General features: G+C 47.6%; 1 protein-coding gene across 1 annotated transcript in view; it reads right to left on the bottom strand.

The window, feature by feature from the left end:
- Nucleotides 1–23,840, bottom strand: part of LTF (lactotransferrin) — a 28,795-nt gene that overhangs the window by 4,552 nt on the left and 403 nt on the right. The window contains exons 2-14 of the mRNA XM_027587678.2: nt 18,021–18,184; nt 15,734–15,842; nt 15,228–15,410; nt 14,797–14,944; nt 13,774–13,829; nt 12,148–12,326; nt 11,490–11,664; nt 10,525–10,679; nt 9,318–9,408; nt 8,087–8,134; nt 7,349–7,504; nt 5,580–5,721; nt 376–443 (exon numbers count right to left, since the gene is read on the bottom strand). Coding sequence (XP_027443479.1) covers nt 376–443; nt 5,580–5,721; nt 7,349–7,504; nt 8,087–8,134; nt 9,318–9,408; nt 10,525–10,679; nt 11,490–11,664; nt 12,148–12,326; nt 13,774–13,829; nt 14,797–14,944; nt 15,228–15,410; nt 15,734–15,842; nt 18,021–18,184 — 1,674 coding nt within the window. The remainder of the gene's footprint in view (nt 1–375; nt 444–5,579; nt 5,722–7,348; nt 7,505–8,086; nt 8,135–9,317; nt 9,409–10,524; nt 10,680–11,489; nt 11,665–12,147; nt 12,327–13,773; nt 13,830–14,796; nt 14,945–15,227; nt 15,411–15,733; nt 15,843–18,020; nt 18,185–23,840) is intronic.

Raw genomic sequence — 23,840 nt, forward strand, 5'->3', positions numbered from 1 at the left:
AAGGAGTTTCCAAATAGAGGGCTCACACAGGTCTGAATGAAGGCCTTTATTTCCTTTTTTAAAACTATGGGACAGGGAGATGGTGTGCTTCTGAGGCTGACTAGACAAAGCCAGGGAGACATTTGCTACTGAGGATGGCTGGTGTGTGTGTGTGTGTGTGCGTGTGTATGTGTGTGTGTGTGTGTGTGTGTGTGTGTAAGACAGAGAGAGAGGGAATTTGGTTTCAAAATCAATGTGACACTCACAGACATACCATGTGGCATGAAGAGGTGAAGAATTTTGGAAGTAACTTGATCCAAAGCCTAGAACAGGTTATAACAGCTTCCCAACTGCAAACCTGAATACTGAGATGCGAAAGGGAAACACTTCGCTTACCATTCGTGTTCTGCAAGACAGTGACGTCTTTCACAAACGCGACGTCTCCAGCCCTCTCCGCCAGACACCTAAAATGTTCCAGAAAATAAACACATTGCCACAAAAGAGAAACTATTAGGGTTTTCATAAATATTTGTAATATAGATTATAAAAACTGAAACACGGGAGGAAACATGGAACAGATAAAGATAAAAATTTCTAGGAACTTATGGTTTAAAATGGTAGCTTGAACACATACGTTTGTGAACCTTCCCTGCTTCTAGAATCCCAATAACATGACGTTAGTGAGATTGCTGGGGTTTTTTACGTTAGTGAGTTTTTTTTTAAGCCAGAAACCGTGAGCAAGAGGCGGGCAGGGGGGAAGAGAGAGGGTAATACTGACAATGTTTGGAAGGCGGAGAGCAAATCAATGAGCTGTAATTGACCCAGCGGAGCAAAAACAGCTGTAACATATGCTGAAAGTGAGGGAAGCCCAGAAGAACCGAGGTGTGCTACAGAACTCCAGAAAAGCTCATCAGCTAGAAGTACCAGGCACCACGAAAGTGGCTGAGACAGGAGGACTGGATTGAGTGTGTACAGACACAGCGTAGGTGCCCTCCTATTCCATACGGATGGGGGGTGGCTCCCCACCTCCCCCCAGCAGAAGACTGAAGGTTTGTTCATGAGAGACTGAACCTGAACAACATTAACGACAGAGAGCCAAGCACAGTGGAGAGCAGAGGCCCAACACGGACATCAGAGAGTGGTTTGAATATCTATATTCTGGAAGGTTAAATCATAACCTCTTTCCCCCACTCAGCCTCCCATGAAGCATACAGGATGATTTTTCTCTGGAAAAGCTGATCAATCCAAGAAAAATTCCTATGGATTCTGACATGGGGAAGCTCCACGGTGAAATGACACAAACCAATTGCCCCATAGGTGAGACCCATAACCAAGCTAAGACGTGGCACCCGATGCAAAACTCACAGCACTAGTGTTTCATTCTTAAATATGGACAAATGGTCAGAAACCACTGAAGAAATACTGGAAAAAATGTAGCTAAGGGGCGCCGGGGTGGCTCAGTCATTAAGCGTCTGCCTTAGGCTCAGGTCATGATCCCAGGGTCCTGGGACCGAGCCCCGCATCGGGCTCCCTGCTCCGCGGGAAGCCTGCTTCTCCCTCTCCCCTTCCCCCTGCTTGTGTTCCCTCTCCCACTGTCTCTCTCTGTCAAATAAATAAATAAAATCTTTAAAAAATGTTTTAAAAATGTAGCTAATTATACTCAGAAAATACAGAGTCAATACAGGAGAGAGAATAAAACTTTTTTTTTTACTATAATGAATATCATTAAAGAGATGAAAGAAAGTATAGCATTCATAAAAGAAGAACAAGAAGTTCTAAAAAAGGAGCAGTCAGAACACAAACTGTTCTTAGAAAATAAAAAATCATCATAAAAATTCTCAAAAATGATATAATGATTAAAAGGTTAAGCTGAAGAAATATCCCAGAAACTGGAAGATAGAGAAAAGCAAACTATAAAAAACAAATAAGAAGAAAATGAAATGATAACCCAGGAGTCAATAATTTAAGAATTAAGGTTTAAAGAGAAATCAGAGAAAACAGAGTAGAAATTATCAAAGAAATAATGAATTAAAATTTCCCAGAATGGAACAGCTTGAGCTTCCAGATGAAACAGGCCCACCAAGTGCCCAATCCAAAGGATTAAAAGGAGACTCACATAAAGAAATATCAGTGTGAAGTTTCAGAACATTGGAGATTTTTTTTAAATCATTTTTTAAAAACTCAGAAACTTCTTAAGAAACTTGTTTTCTAAACATTTTACTTTTGATAGAACCCCAAATGAATTTTTCCTGAAAAGTATTTTTCATTCATTGTTAAATCTCTGTAAATTTAGAGAGAAACACACATTTAAGACAGAAGTATAGGTGTCTAATTTCTTTACTCTTCACAAAATATGCTTTGTGTCAACCTGTGCACCTAAGATACTTCCTAACCCTCCTAAAGCTCATTCTTTCAGAACAAGGAAGTTACAAATAAGTTGAAAACTCAAAAATCAATTTTTTTCAAAAAGGAAGAGTCATATACAAAGAATCAGGAATCCAAAATGGTATCAGATTTCTCAACAAAAATTCTAGATTTAGAAGACAACAGATTAATGCTTTTAAATTTTTGAATTTGCTCTAGTTTCTGTCTTTTTTGTTACATTCCAGATAATTTTTTCACATATCTTCCTTAATTCTCTTTTTAGCTATGCCTAAGCTGTTACACTGGTCAACTGTGTAGCTAATTTCAATTGCTATATTTTTTCCTTTGCAGAAGTTCAATTTATTCTTTTATAAAAAAATACTACCTTGTTTTTTCTGATGGATGTTGCTTCTAGTAACTTTCCCCGTGTTTTCAGTTAATATTATTATAGCTACTTTTGACTGTGTACTGCTCATTGTTATCGAGACAGGATTTTTGAGCAATCGCTGAAGCCTATCCTGAAGGAGCTGTCTTTCAGGCAGGTTTCTAGAGGGGACCACTTTTAAAAATATTTTTGAGTTGAGAATTTCTGGACCATTCTAGGGGATATAAGTTTGAGCTGCAAATCCATGCAGGAGATGGCTCATGCTTTCCGTTTCTCAGGGATGGTGTGCATTCTCCTCCCTGTTTTCCTCATCATCCAGCAACTTGATGCCCTCAGGAGTAGGTGTGGAAATTACTTCTGATTCGCTCCTACCTTAAAGGTGTATGTAACCTCTGTGTTCAAGTTTGTCACGACAGGTAAATGTCCTCAGGACAAAGTGAACACTTAGCTCTCTGAATTCCTATTCTCCCTTAATAATCTTGCTACTTTGTCACTTATTCGATATTCTTAAGAATGTTTGTGTGTGTACACGCACGCACACGTGCATGTGGACTAATCCAAACTTTTTGCTTGTTTTTAGTGAGACAATTGTTCAAAATAGCTGATGCTGTCATTTCCCAGAAAGGGAAAATCCTGTCAAAATCCCTAGGGAGAATGTTTTTCAACCGACAGTTATCCACCCAAACTATAAATTTTTCAAAGGTAGTACAAAGATGTTTTCCAGACATGTAATACTCAAAGAACAGCAATGCCAATTCAGCGTTTCCCAAAAAGATGTGTTGTGTGCCAACAAAACCAAGAGAGCAAAAGATATGGAATCCAGGAAACAGGCAATTGAACAAGATGTACGTCGAAGGGAAATCCCAGAATGACCGTCAACGGGAATCCCAGGACCACAGCTGTGCGGGGGGCCTAGAGAACATCAGTTCCAACTGGGCGGGAGCAAGATTCCCAAGCATCTGATGAACCTGAGCCGGCATTCACTCTGGGCATGTATTCTTAGCAGGTTTACACTACTGGCTAAGGGTTTTGAGATGAATTAGTGATTTTTTTAAGCACAGAAAATTAAGCAAAAAAGAAAGAAAGAAAGAAAGAAAGAAAGAAAGAAAGAAAGAAAGAAAGAAAGAAAGAAAGAAAGAAAGAAGACACCTATTAACTCTAGAGTAAACAAAAACCTTGTACCAGGGTGCCTGGGTGGCTCAGTTGGTTAAGCGACTGCCTTCGGCTCAGGTCATGATCCTGGAGTCCCTGGATCGAGTCCCGCATCGGGCTCCCTGCTTGGCAGGGAGTCTGCTTCGCCCTCTGACCTTCCCCCCTCTCATGTGCTCTCTCTCTCTCTCAAATAAATAAATAAAATCTTAAAAAAAAAAACCCTTGTACCATAAGGGAAGTATAACCTTATTATACCACGTATTTAATATGAGAATATTTACATATTCATAATAATGTAAGCACTGAACATGACATAAATCTGTTGGGTGCTGCAAGCAGGTGAAATTTGTGTTTGTGAGACACAGAGCAGCAGGAGAGGCTAGAACTTCTTCCATAATGGAAAGTCAAAGGAAAATAGCTGAAAATTGAAAATTAAGAACCAGCAATATAAGGATGTTAGTTAGAAATACAGAGGTGAAAGGACTTCTGGGTCCAGCTTTCAGTTTACATAAAAGGCAAAGCATTTCCTTCTTGTATAAAGAGGAATACTAAAGCGTAGGTGTTTCCAATGAAATAATACCTTCCCATGAGTTTAAAAGAAAAAAAAACCACATAGTAGTTCCTCTGGGTTTTTCTCAGATATGTGTCTACTCAGTATTTCTGAGCAGAATCACATCACAACTTTTCCATTTGCAAATCCTTAGTCTTTTAAAGATATTCTTGTACATTCACAAAATATTTTCATGAGTCTCTCACACTATAGTAAAAGTTACGTCTACATCATCCCATCATTGGAGCGAAGGCTACTGAATTTATATATTAAAAAGTTCAAAGACCCCGGTTTGGCCATGATCATTGTCAGATCCATGACGCCATCTGGTGGTGCAATATCTTTTTTTTTTTTTTTTTTTTTTTAGTAGGCTCCACACCCAGGGCTTGAACTCACAACCCTGAGATCAAGACCTGAGCTGAAGTCAAGAGCCAGACGCTTAACCGACTGAGCCATCCAGGCACCCCAAGTGCAATATATTCTTGATGAATAGAGAAAAAGAGGTTGGGGAGGGCCCCTGAGAAGTGACAACTGACATCTGTATGAACAGGGTTGTAATTTTGAATTATGGATAGTTACTGTGGATCACTAAGTGGCTGTAACTGATGAATTCTGAAAACTTATTTTTTGGTTTATCTTTCACTTTACTAGTGGAGAATAACATTGCACTACTGCTTTGTCTTTGCCATTTCTAAGGCTGAAATCAAAGAGAAAAGTAAAGAGTGAGACGTAATGACAACCCTGATTGGGGGGGCGGGGCGCGGTTGGTGGCTACAGGAAAGAGAAGAGAAGTCTTGCCCACCATAAAATTGAATTGTAGAAAGGACTTAAGAGACCACCAAACACGACCCATTTGATTTTGAGAAGGAGGACCCTGAGGCCCACTGAGGCTAACTTTGGCCCCAAGCCCTGGGGAGTAGCCCAGGAGAGCTGAGGTCATGCAGCCCCGTGGGAGAAGCCCTGTGGTAGCCTCCAGGGAAGAGTGGGAGAACCCTCAGGGGTTCAGCCTCTTAGTGGACCCCCAGGCTGCCCCCTGGCTCTGCTGTGACAGGCCGTATCTGCCTCCTTAGAAATGCCCTGCCAAGATTCTGGAAGATGAGGGACGAAGGACAGGGCCCTACCCTGGGCAGGCTCGGCCGCAGAACTCACCTGAAAGCCCCAGTGTAGCCAAAGTATCTCTCACTGTTGTTGGGCACACACTTGTTCTCACCCTCCTTGTCGCCAATGCACAGGGCACAGAGCCTGGACTTTGGGTCAGACCCAGGGGCACAGCTCTGGCTAAAGAATTCATCTGCAGAGAAGGAACATGGGAGTCAGCGCTTCCCACCTGAGTCGAGACAAGAGGCCTCTCTACCCAGCAGACCATGCAACTTGGGTTGGGTTCATTCCACGGCCTGGGACAGACAGCACATACTCGCTGTCGCACACAGCCACGTGCTACCACCCACCGCGGGCCCAGCAGAAATCAGAAGAGCTTCACACCGGAGGCACTGACAGGAAGTCTGCCCAGGGACTGACCAGAGGGTCCCATTGTGTCAGCCTCGGGCTGGAAACTCAACTGATGAACTTGGCGGCAACTCGCGGCAGAACCTGCAGGCCACCCTCCAGGATCTGATGTCCACTTTCCTCAGAAATAGAAACCCTGCTTTTTACCTGGGTGCCTGGTCCCTTAGAATAAAGACTGGCCTGACCAGATGCCCTGTGGCTAGTACGGAACTCACCAGTGAGTTCCTTAGAAACACCCTTCGAAGACAGTTGGCACAGGCCTTTCTCCCCTTCTCCTTCCTTCTGCACACGGCAGGCAGAGGCACTCAGTCTCCAGTTGCGACATGGGCCATGAAGCAACCTTGAGCATGGCAGCCATACGGATCGCAGCCAGATGTCTGAAACCCAGGTCTCTGACACCATGTCGTTGTCACAGCAGCTCTGGACAATCTAACCCTTGAGTTTTGCTTACATGAGGAAGAAACCTCTGCTTGCTTGAAGCCTCTGCTACTTGGAGTTTTCTCTCCTGGCCACTGAACTTAATCTGAACTAACTCACCGTGTGATTTGACCCACGTTCAGGAGTTGATGGGGACTTATGTGGGTGAAGGAGAGAGAACACGGTGGGGACAAGAAAGTCCTGTCTCGATGAGCAGCTAGCACCCATTACCAGACTCGTGTGGCCCCGGACCCTGGAAGAGCCACACTGTGTGTCAACCTCCGGAGAGGCCCAGGGAGCACCAGCTAAGGTCCCCCCAGCTCGGAGGCAGCCACGGGGCTTGGAAAGGGCGACAAAGGTGAGGGCAGAGCCCCAAGGAAGTCTGCCCGAGCCAGGCTCCCAAATCCACTCAAAATGCAGCAGCGCCCCCCTCAGGCAGACGCCTGCACGAGAGGCGAGCCCCACACTTCCACATCAGCAGGCCCGCACAGGTGGGGCACAGCTTACACATGGGGTGGGAGCATGGCACATGGCAGGGACAGAAGGCCCCAGAAGCAGGCGGAGCCGGAACCCTTGAGCTCTTATTTGGTTTCCTGGCAGTGTGGAGGAAGAAGTCTGTCTCCTGAGGTAGGCAGGTGCCTTTCCCCAAATTAGGAAGCCAGTGCCTACGAGAAATTTGGATCCAGCGCTCCAAGAGATAAAAAAAAAAAAAAAGTAACATCTGTACTTCTCAGAACCTGCATCTATTCTTAGGGTGCAGAAAAGCAGACTGATCCTCCAGTTTTTTATCTTGGCGGGGGCTGGGGCAGGTGAAGTGTAGGGTAGAGACCCACTCAATGCTGCTCTGTCTGCAGGGGGCAGCCACACGGACAAAGTGCTCACCCCAGAAGAGTCCTGCAGGCCACAGTCGGCCTGCCCCTCCCCGCCCCCGCCCTTCCCTGAGGTCCCACGGCTCAGCGCCCCCACCCACCCACGACTCCCTCAGGACACCTTACCGAATTTGCAGGAGCCTGTCTGGTTGAAAAGCAGGCCCATGGGGATGTTCCAGCCTGCAGTCCTGCCCACGGCTGTGTGGCAGGACTTCCTGCCTCTCAGAGAGTTCCAGGTGAGACTGGCATCTGATCTCCTGACAACGGCCACAGCAAGGTACCCTTGAACCACAGAAGAGGGGGGAGGGGGCTGGCATCGACTTGAGCGCAGCTGTCTGCAGCCTGAGCCAAAGCAAGTCGAGGAGCGCCCCGAGGCGGTGATGCTCCCGGATACCTGGCCATTGTCAGAGCTTAAGCGGCTGCTCTATGTGAAGGTGAGACTGATCTAAGCTATGAAATGAAGAAGTAAGACAAGCTGAGCCTTTAAGTGAGTGCCGGGAACCGTCCCTGACCAGCCACACATCATCCCGGAGTTATACACCGGCAATTCGCCGTGATATGGGAGCCGCTGGGCGAGTACAGAGCTCTTCTGAATCGGGGACAAGCATGGGCTCTGGCGGGAGGGCGGGGGTGATGCTCAGAGTACGGGATGTAGCGCAAGAGACCTGGTTCAACTCTGAAAGTTCTCTGCCAAGTGTGAAGGTCAGTAGAAGATTCATTACAATTACTCATCTATGAATTATCTGCATCCCCAAAAGAACTTAAGGCTTCTGCCACTGCATATCTTTCTGTGAGTTCCTGCCACCTCCTCCGGCAACAAGGACGACTTGCCCTTGACTCTGAAATGAGCAGGTTCCAACTCACCTTCCACCGGTCTATCCACACAACTTGTATATTTAGGGTTCTGTGATTCTGAAAGGACAAAAACAAGCAAAATGTCATTAAACACTGAGCTTTGTTGAGAAGTCGCAAACTTTTAAGTCTCAGCGACGCAGGATCAAATCCGAAGAGACTGTGCAGTGGTCCCAGGCACCAGAAAGGCATCTGTGTGTTCACGGATGCTCACAGCAGCTCGTTCACAGCGGCCACTAGCTGGACACCACCCAAATGCCTCTCCACCATAGGAGGGACAAATAACTGTGGCTGAGTCACACCACAGAATACCGTACAGCCATGAGATTCAATATCCTTTGGATAAATAGCACAAACGTTAACACCGTAACACAATGGAGAGACGTACAAAGCACACGCCTCGCATGAAGGGTTTAAAAACAGGCAGAATTGTTCTGTGCCATCTGAGGTCAGGGGTCATTACCCTGACTGGAGTAAGGGGGTTGGTGGCAGGAGGGCACCCGGGGCCACGTGGAACTTGCTGTGTCTTGGTCTGGGCACTCACGCAAGGGGATGTATCAGTTCGTGAAATATCACTGAGTAGGGCACACCTATGGGCACTTTTCGGTATGTATATTATACTTTATTAAAATCTTTTTTTAAATATTTTATTTATTGGGGCGCCTGGGTGGCTCAGTCATTAAGCGTCTGCCTTTGGCTCAGGTCATGATCCCGGGGTCCTGGGATCGAGCCCCGAATCGCGCTCCCTGCTCCGCGGGAAGCCTGCTTCTCCCTCTCCCACTGCCCTTTCTTTTGTTCCCTCTCTCGCTGTGTCTCTCTCTGTCAAATAAATATATAAAAAATCTTTTTAAAAAAGATTTTATTTATTTGCGAGGGAGAGAGCAGGAGTGGGGGGCTGGGCAGAGGCAGAAGGAGAAGCAGACTCCCCGCCGAGCAGGGAGCCCGATGCGGGGCTCGATCCCAGGACCCCGGGATCATGACCTGAGCCGAAGGCAGACGCTTAACCGACTCAGCCACACTGGTGCCCCTGAAACCCCTCTTTTTAAATGAACAGGAGGAAACCAATCTATGCTCTGTCGCTCCTCAACACAGCAAGCTGTGTGGGTAAGGGCCCCTCTCCTTTATTCTTTCCCCCGATTCTCCTGTTTGACTCCATCCATCCATCTCAACATCTCCACTTGTGTGGGCTTACTCCTCCCACGGCCCAGCGGAATAAACCAGAGAGGACACTGCCCTGACTTACTTTGGTTCTCTGCCAGGACAGGCACCAAACCACACTTGCCCGCAACATAGATAAGGCCTCCATCCAGGCTCAGGGCATCAGCTTTTCCTTTCTGTAAAACCAAAGCAGATCATCAGCACCACACAGTGAGGCTGTCTCCCGTCCCACCTGTCTTTACGGTCTCTAAGAGCATGGCTTCATGTCAGAGAATGTCAGGTGTTCCCATAAAGCAGCAGAAAGAGACAGGGGTTTGTTTGAATGGAGCATCCAAGGAAAGACTATGTGCACTATTGATTCTCCACCAGCCTCGCACGTCTTTCATGCTGTCATTTCCAATGCAGAGACCAGGCACAGGCGGCACTGACCCTCTGTCCTCCAAGCACTCTTGGGCCGCCCTCCTGGACCAGCCTCTCTCACTGAGGAGACACATGGGATGCATCCTGTGGGCACTACACTCAAAGTGCTACACAGAAGTTGTTCAACATGGGGCACCTGAGTGGCTCAATCTGTTAAGCATCTGCCTTCAGCTCTGGTCATGATCCCAGGGTCCTGGGATGGAGCCCCATGTGGGGCTCCCTGCTCAGTGGGGAGTCTGCTTCTCCCTCTCCCTCTGCCCCTCCCCCTGCTTGTGTGCTCTCTCTCCAATAACTAAAATCTTTAAAAATTAAAAAAAAAATTGTTCAACAAGTGAGCAGAAATGACTGATCTGCCTCACTCTGGGAATGAACGAGCCTGCACCCCAACATCGGAACACGGATTCATCAAGACTGCAAACTCCCTCTTCGGGTCAGTAATCATTCTTTTGACAGCTCTCCTAAAAATATCTGGAGACGTGGCTGAAGATTTCTATTCAGGGATGCAGCACCACGGGGTTATAGGGTTATAATAATGAAATAAGGGGACAAAGCAGAATGGGATCACGGCTAAACCGAGCCAAAGACACAGGAAAGATACCCTAACATCATTTTTAAGTGTTTTCAGAGAATATAGATTCACGTGGGAAAATGGCCACGACGTACCGTCAAGTGACAAGGACTCAAAGCCTACGGAGCTGGTGCGATCCAGGATGGTTGCGGGCACATGCACACACGCACCAAGAAATCCGGGGCTGGGGAACTATCACCCCCCCGAACGGCGGTGTAGCTCGGCCAGTTGTGTTCGACATGCTACCTGTCGATGCTTCCCCCCCACCCCCCGCCCCGGTCCCCGGCAGTAATCGCGCCCCTACCTGGACCAGCGCGATGCAGTCCTCGCCGCTGGGCGCCGACTCGCAGCTCACGGTCCCGCCGCTCGCGCGCCTCCACTGCTCGCACTTGCGCAGCTCGTCCGTGCCCACCGCGCACCACGCCACCCGCGCGCGCCGCTCCGCCGCGTCCGAAGCCTCTGCGCACAGGGTCGCGGCCGTCGTGGGGCCCAGAGCCCGGCGGGGACACCCCAGCGCCCGCCCGCCGCCCGCCGGCCCAGGGAAGCGCCCGGGCACCTGCCGCTCTCCCGCTCCAACCCTCAGACGCGCACGCAACCCCTTCTCCAGGCGCGCGCAACCCCGGCTTCTCATTCCCCTTCCTTTGGAGACTTCCCTGGCTTCTAATCCACCCTTCGAGCCTCAGTGCAATGACTTGCCTAATATCTCGGTCCCGAGGGATAAAACCTCCAGGGCACAGAGACAGTGGCAGTCCCAGGAGATGGCCCAGGGGGCGTTGAGCCCAGCCCTGAACTCCCTTAGGGCAGTCACCACCATTAACTACAGTGAGGTGCCCTGGTGACCGCCCCCCCCACCTCCCCACTGCACCCAGGAGAGGAGCAGCTATGGCTGAGCTGGCCCACTGTGGTATCCCCCGCCAGGTGCAGGGCCCCAGGCCAGACTTGGTGTCCACCAGGCCTCGGGGTTCATCCCTGGAAGCACCCCGGCTCTCTTGGTTCCTGTGCATATATCTGACTTCATCGGAGGCACGTTGATTGTTCTATCAGGGCTGGGGAGCCTGATGTACACAGGGACATAGAACAGCATTAATTGGGTGCCTGTCACAGGAGTTTGGACATATTAAAATGCCCTGGCTTGGTTGATGGAACACTGGCATCTGCCTCCAATGGAGAAGGGACCACTCCGGAGCAGGGTCCTTCCCGGAAGGCCTCCCCCGTGGCTTGCTGCCCCTGCACCAGCCTGCCCCCAGGGCCTGCCCAGGCCTCACTCACTTTCCTTCAGGCCCTGGAGGGCATTGATGTAGTTGAAGCCAAGGTACAGCTCAGAATCTATATTCGAGGGGATCCTCGAAAACCCAAGGGCCGAGTCTTTGAACAGCAGATCCTTCTCCCCTTCAGGGGAGCCAAAGAGCTGGAACGAAGATGACTTGTCTTTTCCAAACTTTTCCTAATTCGGGAAAAATTAGAATTACAGTCTCAGTGGTAAATAGAGAGGAAAGAAAAAACACAATGCTGAAAAACAATATCTGGAGCTGGGGGATGATTCTGAGGGCGGGAGCCTTAGTTCACTTCCTCCTGTGCGGGGACCCAGGCGCCACCCCTGTGACAGGAGCTCAGCTGTGGCTTATTCCTTAGAAAGCTGCTAGGGTCCAAGCACCTTACGGTCTTGAGAATACTACCTCATCCTCCCTCTGCTTCTGCTCCAGCCCATGAGACACTGTTCATCAGTAATGCTGGAGAGATCTTTATTGTTTCTGCTGTCCAGAGCACAGCCGAGTTAGGAAGTTCACTGAATTTCTTAACTTTTGTGCAGAGAGGCTGCAGAGCGACTTCTGGAGCAGCAGGAGATTGGGGAAGGAAGGAATCTCCCCACACCAAATCCAAGCAGGTGGGGAGGGCGTCCGGGGATGGGGGGAGGGGGGATGGATACCTGTGCCTTCTGGAGAAGCTCCCAGATCAAGTCCTCCTTGCCATTCACACTCCGGGCCACAACAGCATTCGAAGGGATCCGGGCCAGGTGACAGTTCTTGAAAGCGTCCACAGGCTTCCGAGTGTTGTTTAAGCAGAGCAGCTCATACTTGTCCTGGTCAGCCTTGCTGGGCAGGTTCTCTGGAGGAAGGGTGGAAGTGAAGGGGAGCCCAGATGAGCCCACTGGAGGCATTAACCATGAGCTATCGTGGCCTCTTACCAAAATCTCTACTGTCCCTGACGCAGTCTGCAAAACTTGGGGGGGGGGGGGTCAGAAAGGTAGTGGATTGCTCCAGAACATTCAAAAAAGAAAGATAGTGCCCAGAAAGCCTTGGGGGCTAAGCCCAGTGTTCCTCTGAGTCAGACAGGCTGCTCTGGGATTATTAGGACTGCAGCCAGGCCAGCCAAGGAGGGGGGACCAGACTCCATCTGTTTCCATGGCAACTCCGCCTAGAAAAGGGCCATGTGGCAGAGGCAACCCCAGGTAGCCAGCCAGGGGGCGATACCTCACCCACCTCTCTAGAAAGAAAAATTACAAACACTTTTAAGGCAGGAAATACATCTGAATCACTTCCCAACATTGGGTGTTATCAAAAGAAGGGGAAAGAAGACTGTTTTTATGAGTGAGGTCAGCCCCATTTGGAACTGCTAATGTATCTCATACATAAGTTGCTTCAGAATACATAAAGTGACAGGAAGCTGCCCAACTCATGAGATTAGTACGACATTGATCTCAAAATCAAAGAGAGAAGTACAGACAGGCCTTTTGTACTTACGAACATAAATGCATCAATCTCAGATATACATTAGCTAACTCAGTCTAACAGAGTATTTTAAAAACTAATAGATCAGGATTAAGTTTTGTCAATTTATTCCATTAACGAAAGAATGGTCAGTCATCAAAAAAGCTGAAGCAATGCACGTCCTGAATGGAGTAAAGGAGGAGAACCATGAGATCATCTTAATAGTAATAGATGCAGAAAAAGCACGTGTATGTTCAACATCTACCTTGTTTGTTTTTTAGTGCCAGAAAATCAGTAATATGGAGAACTTGGTAAAGTTCTTGACCTTGACAAATGCCATTCATCACAATGGCTACAGCAAAATCATACTAACAGAAGAAAATGTAAGCATGCACTTCAAATCTGCTGGACACATTCCGTGGAGCATTCCTCAACTGTTAGAACGCCTGAACTAGACGTACATACAACATAGATAAATCTCTAAAACAAAATGTTGGGTGGAAAATCTGGGTAGTAGCATGGTTTCTAATGTTGAAACTTCTGTGGTCTTAGAACCCAAAAACACAGGGGCACTCTACATTTTGCGAGACCATATACATCTCGAAGGACCCGTGTCAAGTACCGTGGCAGGGCTGTCTATGAGGAAAAGAAGGGCAGTGCGTATGGTGGATTTAAGGAAAAATGATTGTTTCAAACAGGAAATAACAGGACATAAGAGGCATGCCCTGAAGAGAACCTTGATAATAGTGTGCCAAGAGGTGAGGAGTCCAATTAGCTCAATACTCAAATTTATGAGAGAGTAAAATAAAAGGAGGAGTGCCCGTGGCTGTTCTCCTGCCTCTTACCAAATACTGTACTGTCCCTGACAAAAGCCACATCTCCAGCCCCGTCTTGCAGGCACCTGTGGAATGAGAAAGCACCAGAAGGGTCAGCACGGAGCGGCCCTCCCCGACTTCTTCCTCGTGCGTCCCAGGAGAACAGGGTCCTAGGGCTTGTCTCCCGTGGGCGTCCAACCCACAGAGGTCAGGGCTCTGAGGCTTTGGAGCACCCCATCTGGGGAGGGGTCGGGAGCCACCCCCAGGTAGATGGTGAGGAAGAATGGCTCAGGTGCTGGCCAGAGACATCCCCCCTTCCCCCTGCAGCTCCTCCTGTGTTAGAGGCTGAAAGGGCAAAATGGGTCTTTCTATATAAAAGGGTTTGAAGCCTCTACACCAGAGAGTAAAGTCTGAGTGTCCTTGACCGTGTGGTTCTTCCTTCCAGGACTGAGTGGTGGCCGGCAGACAAGCAGGGAGGCCTCCCTCTGCCAAACTGCCCGAGCGCAGGAGGCAGATGGGGGAAGAGAAGCAGCTCAGCCTCTGCCTCAGCACGGGGGCAGAGGGTGCTGGGGGCGGTCGGGCAGAGCTCGCTGTCTCCCGGCTGGGGTAGAGGCCCGTGCGGGGAAGACCACATCAGCCTGGACACTTCAGCTGTCCTGCCGGGAGCGTGGGACTGGTCATCTCATGACAAGACCCCTGCAGTTCCTCTGTGGTTAGGGAGAGGGCGGCAGTTGGCAGGGGAACCCAGGATATCACAGGGCAAAGCCAGACTCAGGGTTCTCCAGGGAGAAGAAATGACCACTGCCAGGGGGTGGGGGCGGGGGAGGATGGCTCACAGGCACCCGGGGGGGGGGTGGGCAGGGGTTGGGGCTGGAGGGGCATGTGTCCCAGGCAAAGTCAGTGCGCTCTTTGGACTCAGTACGTCTGTCTACACGGCAGTGGGAGAACCGGACCTGCTCTGTGGGCCCGGCCGGCGGGCTGAGCTGTATTTGGGGCCAGAGAAAAGGCCTCCGTGGCTGAGGCGACAGGGAAGAAGAGGGCCTTCTCACTCACTTGAAGGCACCAGACTGGCCAAAGTATGGTTCCTGGGTGGAGCAGGCACACTTATTGCCCTCCGTCCCTGCACACAGGCGACACAGGTGGGGGTACCTTCCCCCATCCGCGCAGGGCACACAGCTGGCAGAGAAGAATTTGGCCGCAGCTGTTGGACACAGAGAAGTAGACCACACAGTGTGAGCCAGCCCAGCCACAGCTCATCACACTTCCCAGCGTCAGAGAGCCACCTGCGGGTGGAGAGCCACCTCCCCCACCCCTGCTGGACAGCCTCCCTGTGAGGCTGGGAGCACAGAGATGCACTTGGCCCACGGCAGACTCGGCTGCCGCCTCCCAAGGGCCGCCTTGGGCTCATCGCACATGTGGCCTGTGGGGACAGCTGGCCTGGAGACCCGTGCCAGAGATGGCCCACCATCCCCCAGCCACCTCACCTTCCTCAAGGGGCTCGGGTGGCCCTCTCCAGTTTAAGAACGGACGAAGGGTACCCATGGGGATGTTCCATCCAGCGGGCATGCCAAGGCCTGTGTGGCAGGACCTCACGCCTTGTAGTTGGTTTAGCTGGAAGATGGTGCCCTTCTTGGCTATGGCCACAGCATAATAGTGGATTCGTTGCTCTGCAAAGGGACCGAGAGAATTGAAAGCTCTTAGCCTGAGAATTAAAAGGCTTAGAGGGAGAAAAATAGCCCACTTGATCTTGCCCGGGTCGAAAGGGGAGCCATGTTGCTGTCTTTTCCTCTGGCCTGCTCTGTTTCCCCTGGGAGCACACGCATGTCCTCCATCAGTGGGTGGGCATCTGGCCTGAAGAGCCCAGGGACTCCATCCCCTGCAAGGGGGACTATCCGAGACCCCACCTCTACAGCTCAGCCCCTCTGACTGCACAGAGCCCAGGGCCAAGGCCAGGGCCACCCCAGCTTCTGGGTCTCCAGGGACAACTCACTTTCTTGGGTCCCATACACCTCAGCCACTATGGGTCGCAGTTTGTTGGGATCCTGGCCTGCCTCAAACACCAAACCACCATCCAGGGTCACAGCATCTGCCTCGTTTGCCTGAAAGCAAAGAGACCAACCAAACTTCAGGAGAGAGTCCGCCCTAACCCAGGCCATTTGATTCCAGGAGGTCACAAGTCTCCGTGGCTGGAAGGATCTTCAGAAGGGTTGCCTTTTGGTCATGTTCACTCATGTCCTGTGAGAGGTGTCCTCCTCTGGAGCCAAGGGTCCCTCCTCTGGGGCACTGCATCAGCTCAATGGCTTTAACTCCTGGAGTTGCTATGTTGGCTCTTTTGTATGAGCCCCTCTGCCTGTATTGGTCGTTCATTTCAGTCATTTCTATCTAAAGTTGTTTATTCTAGATGCTTTCTCCCATTCTTTTGCTCTATGTTTATTTCTTTTAAGTTCTTTTCTATCGAATAGAAAATAAAACTATTACGCTATCTTAAAATTATCATAGTAAACCATGTGCATCCTCTTTGGCATATTACTTCTCATATACTTATATATTTCTTATATTTGCAATCTGGTAGAGATAATATTTGGTGGACTGCTTTACTCATCTAAAACAGCATGACATTTCCTTACTTCTGCAGCCTTTATTGATTTGATGGACCTCATAAAATTTTATGATAGTGTGGTTGTTCCATAGTTTATCAAATAATTCCTTAAATGTTCAGCACTTTCTTTTTTTGCTGTGGTATCTATGTGTTCATGGATCGCTTTGTCCTCATAAATTTTTTTTTTTCTTTCTGATGACCTGTTGCCTTGGATGGGCATCTGAGGGTGGGGTCACGCAGACAGGGAGCATGTTTATCTTTATAACCCTGGCCACTGTTGTTATTCTGCCTTCCAGAAGATCCGTAATGCCAATTTAGAATGCCACCGATCACGAAGATCAGTTTCACTATAAAATCACCAGCAGGACTGGCTTTTATTCTATTGCTATTACTTTAGAAAATGCCAGTGCTAACCAATTGCTTAAGTGTGTATTCCTCTGATTACTAAGGGAAACATTTCCTATTTTTAGTAATTATGCATGCCCTCTTACTAATGCTCGGTTCATATCATTTTTCATATATGACCCTACATTTCTTACCAGGTTGAACTAGTTCTTTAGAGTATACAGTAAATAGCAAACCCTTGTCAGAGCTGGTGCATATTCATTCTGGTGCTTTCTAAATTTTTTGGTTAAGTGTTTTTAATGGCTATAAGTTAAATTTGTTATGTTTTTCAATCTGTCAGTATACTCCATGTTTTAGTTCATTGCTTAAAAGCTATGGGAGTTCTTGTTCTCTAAAGTTCTGAGAATTAAACTGTCCCTTGGTTCTTCAATAATACATGTTTTATTTCCAACCATGTCATTTGATGTGTGGTATGTAGATCTGATTTCGAAGGGGGCTTTTATTAAAAAGGCAGATTTTGCAACCTCATCACAGGTACTCAGTTGAATAGGTTAGAATAGGGTCTAAGAATTTGTATTTTAAACCAGCAAGGTATGCGGGTGCTCTTTTTCCCCCACGCCACAGTTATAAAATAATAGCCCACAACACTGTTCAAACTAGATTTTCCCCCCTACATACTGTTTCGATAACTCTAGATATTATTAAAAACTTTGACACAAATTACCCACTCTGTGCTAGAGTCAAGTACCCACAACAATGGCGCAGGGCAGGGACACAGAACATATATGTTGAGTGAATGAGTTATAATTATTTCAGTAGATCTTATATCTCAAAAAACAAAAGGAATCTGAAATCATCCAGAAGTCATGAGTCCCTTTTCTCTCCCCCTGGAAACGTCTTGCATGAATACCCGTCCAGTGCCCGGTACCCTGGCTGGCCCTTCCCCAGCAATGTGATGTGGTAACTACAGACCAGCTGAGCTTACTTTGCTCGGGGTTTGGCAGTAATGATCTTCTGGAGGTTTTACCTTTCAGAGGGACCGTGACTTTTGTTAGTGTTACATATTCATCCAATGTGACTGCTTCTGTGTTTGCAACAGCTGTTATTAACAATTTGCGTTGCAACCCCAGATTCCCCACACTTGGTCTCTCCACTTTGGAATGTTAATATCTGCTTTCAAAATAACCTTGTGTCCTATGAGGAAGGAGCACTCCCAACTTACAGGTACCCAGAGAGAAAAACAGAGGAAGCAGGGGAAAACACATTTCCTATTTCACTCCATTTCATTCCCTCCATTCAGTTTGGTCCCACCCAACACATGGCACTGACTTACCTTGATGGCCTCGATACATTGCTGGCGGGAGGTTCTCTTTGTGCAGGAGACAGTGGGGCCATCCACTTCTTCCATATTCTTCTGGAATTTGGAGCATTTTTCCAACTCTGCTTCTGATATGGTGCACCACCGAACATTTTTCCTAGGGGCAACCAGACACAGTCCTGGGAGAGAGAAACCAAAGAGTCAGGGCTTCAGCACTGCCCATGGGAGACACCACCTCACCCTTTGACAGGGTTTTCCAGACTCCTCCATCTCTCTGCTCCTCCCCTTTCCTCTCTATTCAGTGCCCAAATCAGGCCACTCTCCTCGAGTGGAGGTGCCCTGATGGTCTAATGAGCATTCTCTGCTGGCCGGAGGGCTGTGATTCTCAATAAATGAAAGGAAATAGTCAGAGCCTCTGGATTATTTTCCTTCCTGTAATTGACACATTTCCTACCTCTAAAAAATGACAATGACATTTTGCCTCAGTTTGTGAGGTCTTCCACCTGCTCTGACTCCTTGAAGCCGAGAGGTGGGCAGGAAAGGGATTACTGCTCTTGTTTTGTTAATGTGGAAACTGGCTCTTGAGGAGGCTAAGTGATTGCCTGCTCAGCAGTGGCAAAATCCTGCCTAGAATCCAGGTCTCTCTAGACTGTTGCATCGACAAGAAACTCCCCAGATGATGCCAAGGCAAGTAAAACACACCTGACTCCTTGTCAGTAGCTACAGGAAGTGGTGTACCAAATGGGTCAGCGTGCCTGAGTTACCACCATTCACCTCTGTATCAAAAAGACTGGTTCTCCGCCGAGACTGCCTTGTTAGTGGAATCTATGCAATTAGGAAGGAGGCTGGACCAGATTTGCTCACAGCCCTTAAAAACCATGTCATTGAAAAACTTATAGTGAACATTATATTAAAATGGTGAAAGACTGAATGCTTTTCCCCTAAGATCAGGTATCCACTCTCAGTTTTTCTATTCAACATAACACTTGAGATCCTAGCCACAGTAATAAGGCAAGAAAAAGCAATAGAAGACACCCATACTGGAAAGGAAGGAGTGAAACTCTCTTTGTTTGCAGATTACATGATCCTCTATGTAGAAAAGCCTAAGGAGTGCACAAAATGCTATTAGAACTAATACACAAGTATAACAAGGTCACAGGATACAAGATCAATACACAAAGAGCAATTATATTTTTGCATCTAAGCACTGGATGATCCAAAAATGAAATTAAGAATATAGTTCTATTCAAATAACATCAAAAATAATTAAATACTTAGGAAAATATTTAACAAAACAAATGTAAGATTTGTACACTGAAAATTATAAAACTTTGCTGAGGGAAATTAAAGAAGATCTAAAAAATGGAGAAACATTTGTGTTCATGCTTTATAAAACTCAATATTGCTAAGATGGTAATTCTCCCTAAACTGATATAGAGAATCAACACAAATACTCCCAAAATTCTGGCAGGCCAGGTTTTTTTTGTTTGTTTGTTTTGGGGGGTAGGAATTGACAAACAGATTCTAAAATTTATATAGGATAAATAAGTAAATTGATATAAAATAGCCAAAGCAATTTTATGTAATTTATATTTACAATTTATTTTATATACTTTATATTCAACAGTCAAAACAATTTTGAAAAAGAAAAAACCTAGAGCAATTTTACTTCCTAGTTTCAAAATATACTATAAAGCTACAGTTATCAAAAAGGTGATTAGCATAAAGACAGACATATAGATCAATTAAACAGAATCGAGTCCAGAAGTAAATCCTTATATTTACATTCAATTGATTTTTTTATAACACTAAGGCAATTCATTGGCAGAAGGGTAGTTTATTAACAAATGGTGCTAGCACACAGATATCCACCTATAAAAAGATTAACTTAGAGCCTTACCTCACACCACACACAGAAATGAACTTGAAGTGGATCACAGAATTTAGCTTAAGAGATAAAACAATTAAACTTTTAAAAAGAAGCACAAGGGGAAAACAATGCAACCTCGGGTTAGGCAAAGTTTAATTAGCTATGACACCAAAAGCACAGTCCATAAATGAAAAAAAACTAATAAATTGGGCTTATCAAAATTTAAAACTTTTGTGTTCCAAAAGACCGTTAAGAAAATGCAAACACGGGGCGCCTGGGTGGCTCAGTCGGTTAAGCGTCTGCCTTAGGCTCAAGTCACGATCCCAGGGTCCTGGGATCGAGCCCCATGTTGGGCTCCTTGCTCATTAGGGAGCCTGTTTCTCCCCTGCCTGCCGTTCCCCCCTGCTTGTGCTTGCTCTCTGTCTCTCTTTCTCTCTTGCTCTCTCTGTGTCAAATAAATAAAATCTTTAAAAAAAAAAGAAAAGAAAATGCAAACACAAGCAACAGGTCGGGAGAAAATATTTACAAAGAATTTGACAACTCAGCAAAGACAAACAACCCATTCAAAAAATAGGCAAAAGATATGAACAGACATTTCACAAAAGAAGATACATGAATAGCTAATAAGCCCATGAAAAGATGTTCAATAACATTAATCATTAGGAAAATGCAAATTAAAAGTACAATGAGATATTCGTTCACACCTACTGGAACTAGTTCTAATAACTAAAACAGAGGATAACATATGGGTGAGGATGTGAAGAAATGGGACCCCTTGTACATTGTAAAATGGTGGAGCCACTTTAGGAAGCAGGTTGGCAGTTTCTCAAAATGTTAAACATAGAGTTACCCTATGATCCAGCAATCCACTTCTAGGTCTATACCCCAAAGAAATAAAAAGACATATCCACATAAAAACTCTTATATGAACATTCATAGCAGCATTATTCAGAAAAGCCAAAAACTGGAAACAACCTGAAAGTCCAGCCACTGCTGAATGGCTAGAGAAAATGTAGTACATCCACACAACAGAACATTATTTGGCAGTGAAAAGGAAAGAACTAGTGATATGGACCATGATACGGATGAGCCTCATTTATGCTAAATGAAAGAAACCAGACACAAGACATTACCTATTATATGATTCTACTTGTATGAAATGTCCTCAAAGGCACATTTATAAAACAGAAAGTAGATTAATGATTGCCTGATGTGGGGGTGGGAATAAGAAGTAATTATAAATGGACATGAAGAAACGCATTAGGGGGTGGAAATGTACTAAAACTGATTTACAGTGATGGTCGTGCCACTTGGTCAAATTACTAAAAATCATTGAATTGTACACTTAAAATAGGTGAATTTGGGGATATGTAAAATATACCTCAATAAAGCTATTACAAAACAAAACACTTGATTGCAAAAGCCCCCTTCCCATTTGGATGTGCTTTAGAGTAGAACACTCAGCTCTCTGCCACCTCTTATTCATGAACCATTCCCTGCATAATCAGACCCATCAAAGTATTTGAGGCTCGCTGGGAGGGTTTGGTGAAGAGACCAGTGGCTCCCAGGCCAGGTCTGCAGGGACTCAAGAGCATGCTGCCACAATCCTTCTCCACCAGCCATCGTCCCAGGAAATCCCAGGGGCGGTAATCTAGCCCGAGGCTCTCGTGGAACTGTCCTGCCATAAAAATCAACCTGGTCATATTCAGCCACTTGTGACCCAGTAGCATTTACTGGATGCCCTCTGTATACACAGCACCGTGTGTCATACGGAGGAACATGTAAGCAGACAGGACTAGATCTTACCTCCCATCTGGAGAGGCAGAAAGTCAAAAAAGAAGAAGCTAAGGATGATGAACGCTCTAGAAGAAACAAATACCAAACCAGAAGCGAGGTCCCCATGACCTCAGCCAGGAATCAGGGTGGTGGCAGTCCAGGAGGGTAAGAATAATGGCCCCATTGTTGCAAGCATGTTTTATGCCAGGTGCTTTACTCAGCACTTCACACCTTCTCTGTCCACTGATCCCCCCAACTCCCTGACTGTCAGCGCTGCTAACACCCTCATTTCCAGATCAGAAAACAGTGGCTTTAGCTAGTTATATGGCTTGCCCAAGGTCCCCCAAACTAATAAGTATTGGGTGCAGGATTTGAACCTACGAAGTCAGACACAAAGCTAAAGTCTCTTACCACAAAAGCTAGCCTTCCTATTTAGGTTGGCTAGGTTAGAGATGGGCTGCAGTGGAGATGGGGTGAGTAAAGGGTTTGGGGTCAGATCATGGAAAGCCCTCAGTGCTGGTCCAAGGAGGTTTTATTCTAGAGGGAGTAGAGCTCTCTCGTGAAAGAGAGCAGAGATAAGAGTTCTGCCTAGAATGGGGGAAGGGTAGACTGAAAGCAGGGAACCAAGCAGAAAAGCCGTGGGAATGGACATGGGGCAGGAACAGGGAGGTGGTGTCAGAAATTAGCTTGGTGACGGATGGGACCAGAGGGTGAAGAGGGAGAGCAAAACAGAAGACCAGGCTTCAAGGTGGGGTGGGGGGGACATGAATAGCGGCAGGAATGGGGAACCTACGGGCAGAGTTGGTTTCTTCCCTTGGGAAGGGCTGAACCAGAAGACTATAAAGGACCACCGAGGGGTTTCCCAAGATCCACAGTCCCAGCCCCCAAAACACCAGAGCCTGAGTCAGAATGCACCACCCACTCATCCCTCCCCCTCTCACCAGCCACCTCCAAAGCCACACGTCCCCCTTAAGACCACATGCTCTCTGAAGCAGGTCTGGGGCTGGCCCCTCCTGTAACCCCACCCCCACACCTGAACCGTGTCAACCATTCAGATGCTGCCCCCCTGAGCCTGGATGGAATCTTCCTGAAAGTATGCCTCCCTTGATTGTTTCTGTGCAGACATGCAGTGCCCTGACCTCATGGGCAGGGGCCAGGATGGAGCTACTCTTCTCACCCCACCCAACCTCTGCCAGCCAGGATGCCCATGGGAGCAGGGCAAGAATCCCCTAGAGCTGGAGTCCAAGGCAACCAAAGATTCAAGTGAACATGGAACCCAGGGGTGCAACTCTGAGCCGGGATCCTGCACCACTGCCCATGACCACCTCCAGGAAAGTAAGGTTTCCCGCTTCTCGGTCTCTCCCAGGTGGCCTCAACCCTGTGCTGTGCTCCCAGCAGGCTACAGGTCAGGAAGCAAAAGGGAAGCTGGTCCTGAGCAATTGGTCCTGGCAGACCCAATCCTGCCTCAGAGAAGACAAGGATGACAATACCCATAGGAAGGACTTTGGAGAAGGGGGCCAGAAGGTGGGGACAGAGAAGGCTTCATGGTCCCTAGGTTTGGGGGTGTTAGCTCACTGTGCTCTCTATGACCCTTTTCCATCCAGGAAGCTCCCAGTTGGGAATACATGCTCTTAGCCGGGAGGAGGCTGCCCCGAGCTGGTGGGAGCCCAGGGAGGGAGGGGACACCTGTCGTTTTCTTCTGACCCCCAACATACTGCCTAGGCACTGATGCCCATCACAGCCCCCCACCACCTGCCCTCACACATTCACGTCTCTGATGTCCACGACTGGCCAGTGCCCTCCGTACACCCCAGAAATTATTTCAGACAGTCCTAGTCTGGGTGCATTTCAAGCCAGAAATCAATCATTTCTCTCTTAGACGCTCCGAAGGAGGGGTCCCCTCAGGAGGGTTTGGGCCACCACCCCCGCCCTTCTGCAGCGGGAAGCGTGTGTGTATACCTTTACCCGCCATTGAGTAGGTGGCAGCCAGCCTCCACCTCACAGCTGCGTGGGAAGACGGTTGGACTTTTTTTTTTTAATCGAAGAAACTAGGGCTCTGTCTCTCCCAAGTTACACAGTCCTTGCAGGAGCTGGGCTCTGAGCTCGTCTCCTGTGTGTCTTGGGCAAGTCACTCACTGTCTCTGGGTCTCATTTTCCTCCCATGTAAAAAGCCTGCCACAGGACTATGG

The sequence above is a fragment of the Zalophus californianus genome, chromosome 1 (genome assembly GCF_009762305.2).
Source record: "Zalophus californianus isolate mZalCal1 chromosome 1, mZalCal1.pri.v2, whole genome shotgun sequence".
Lineage (NCBI taxonomy): Eukaryota > Metazoa > Chordata > Mammalia > Carnivora > Otariidae > Zalophus > Zalophus californianus.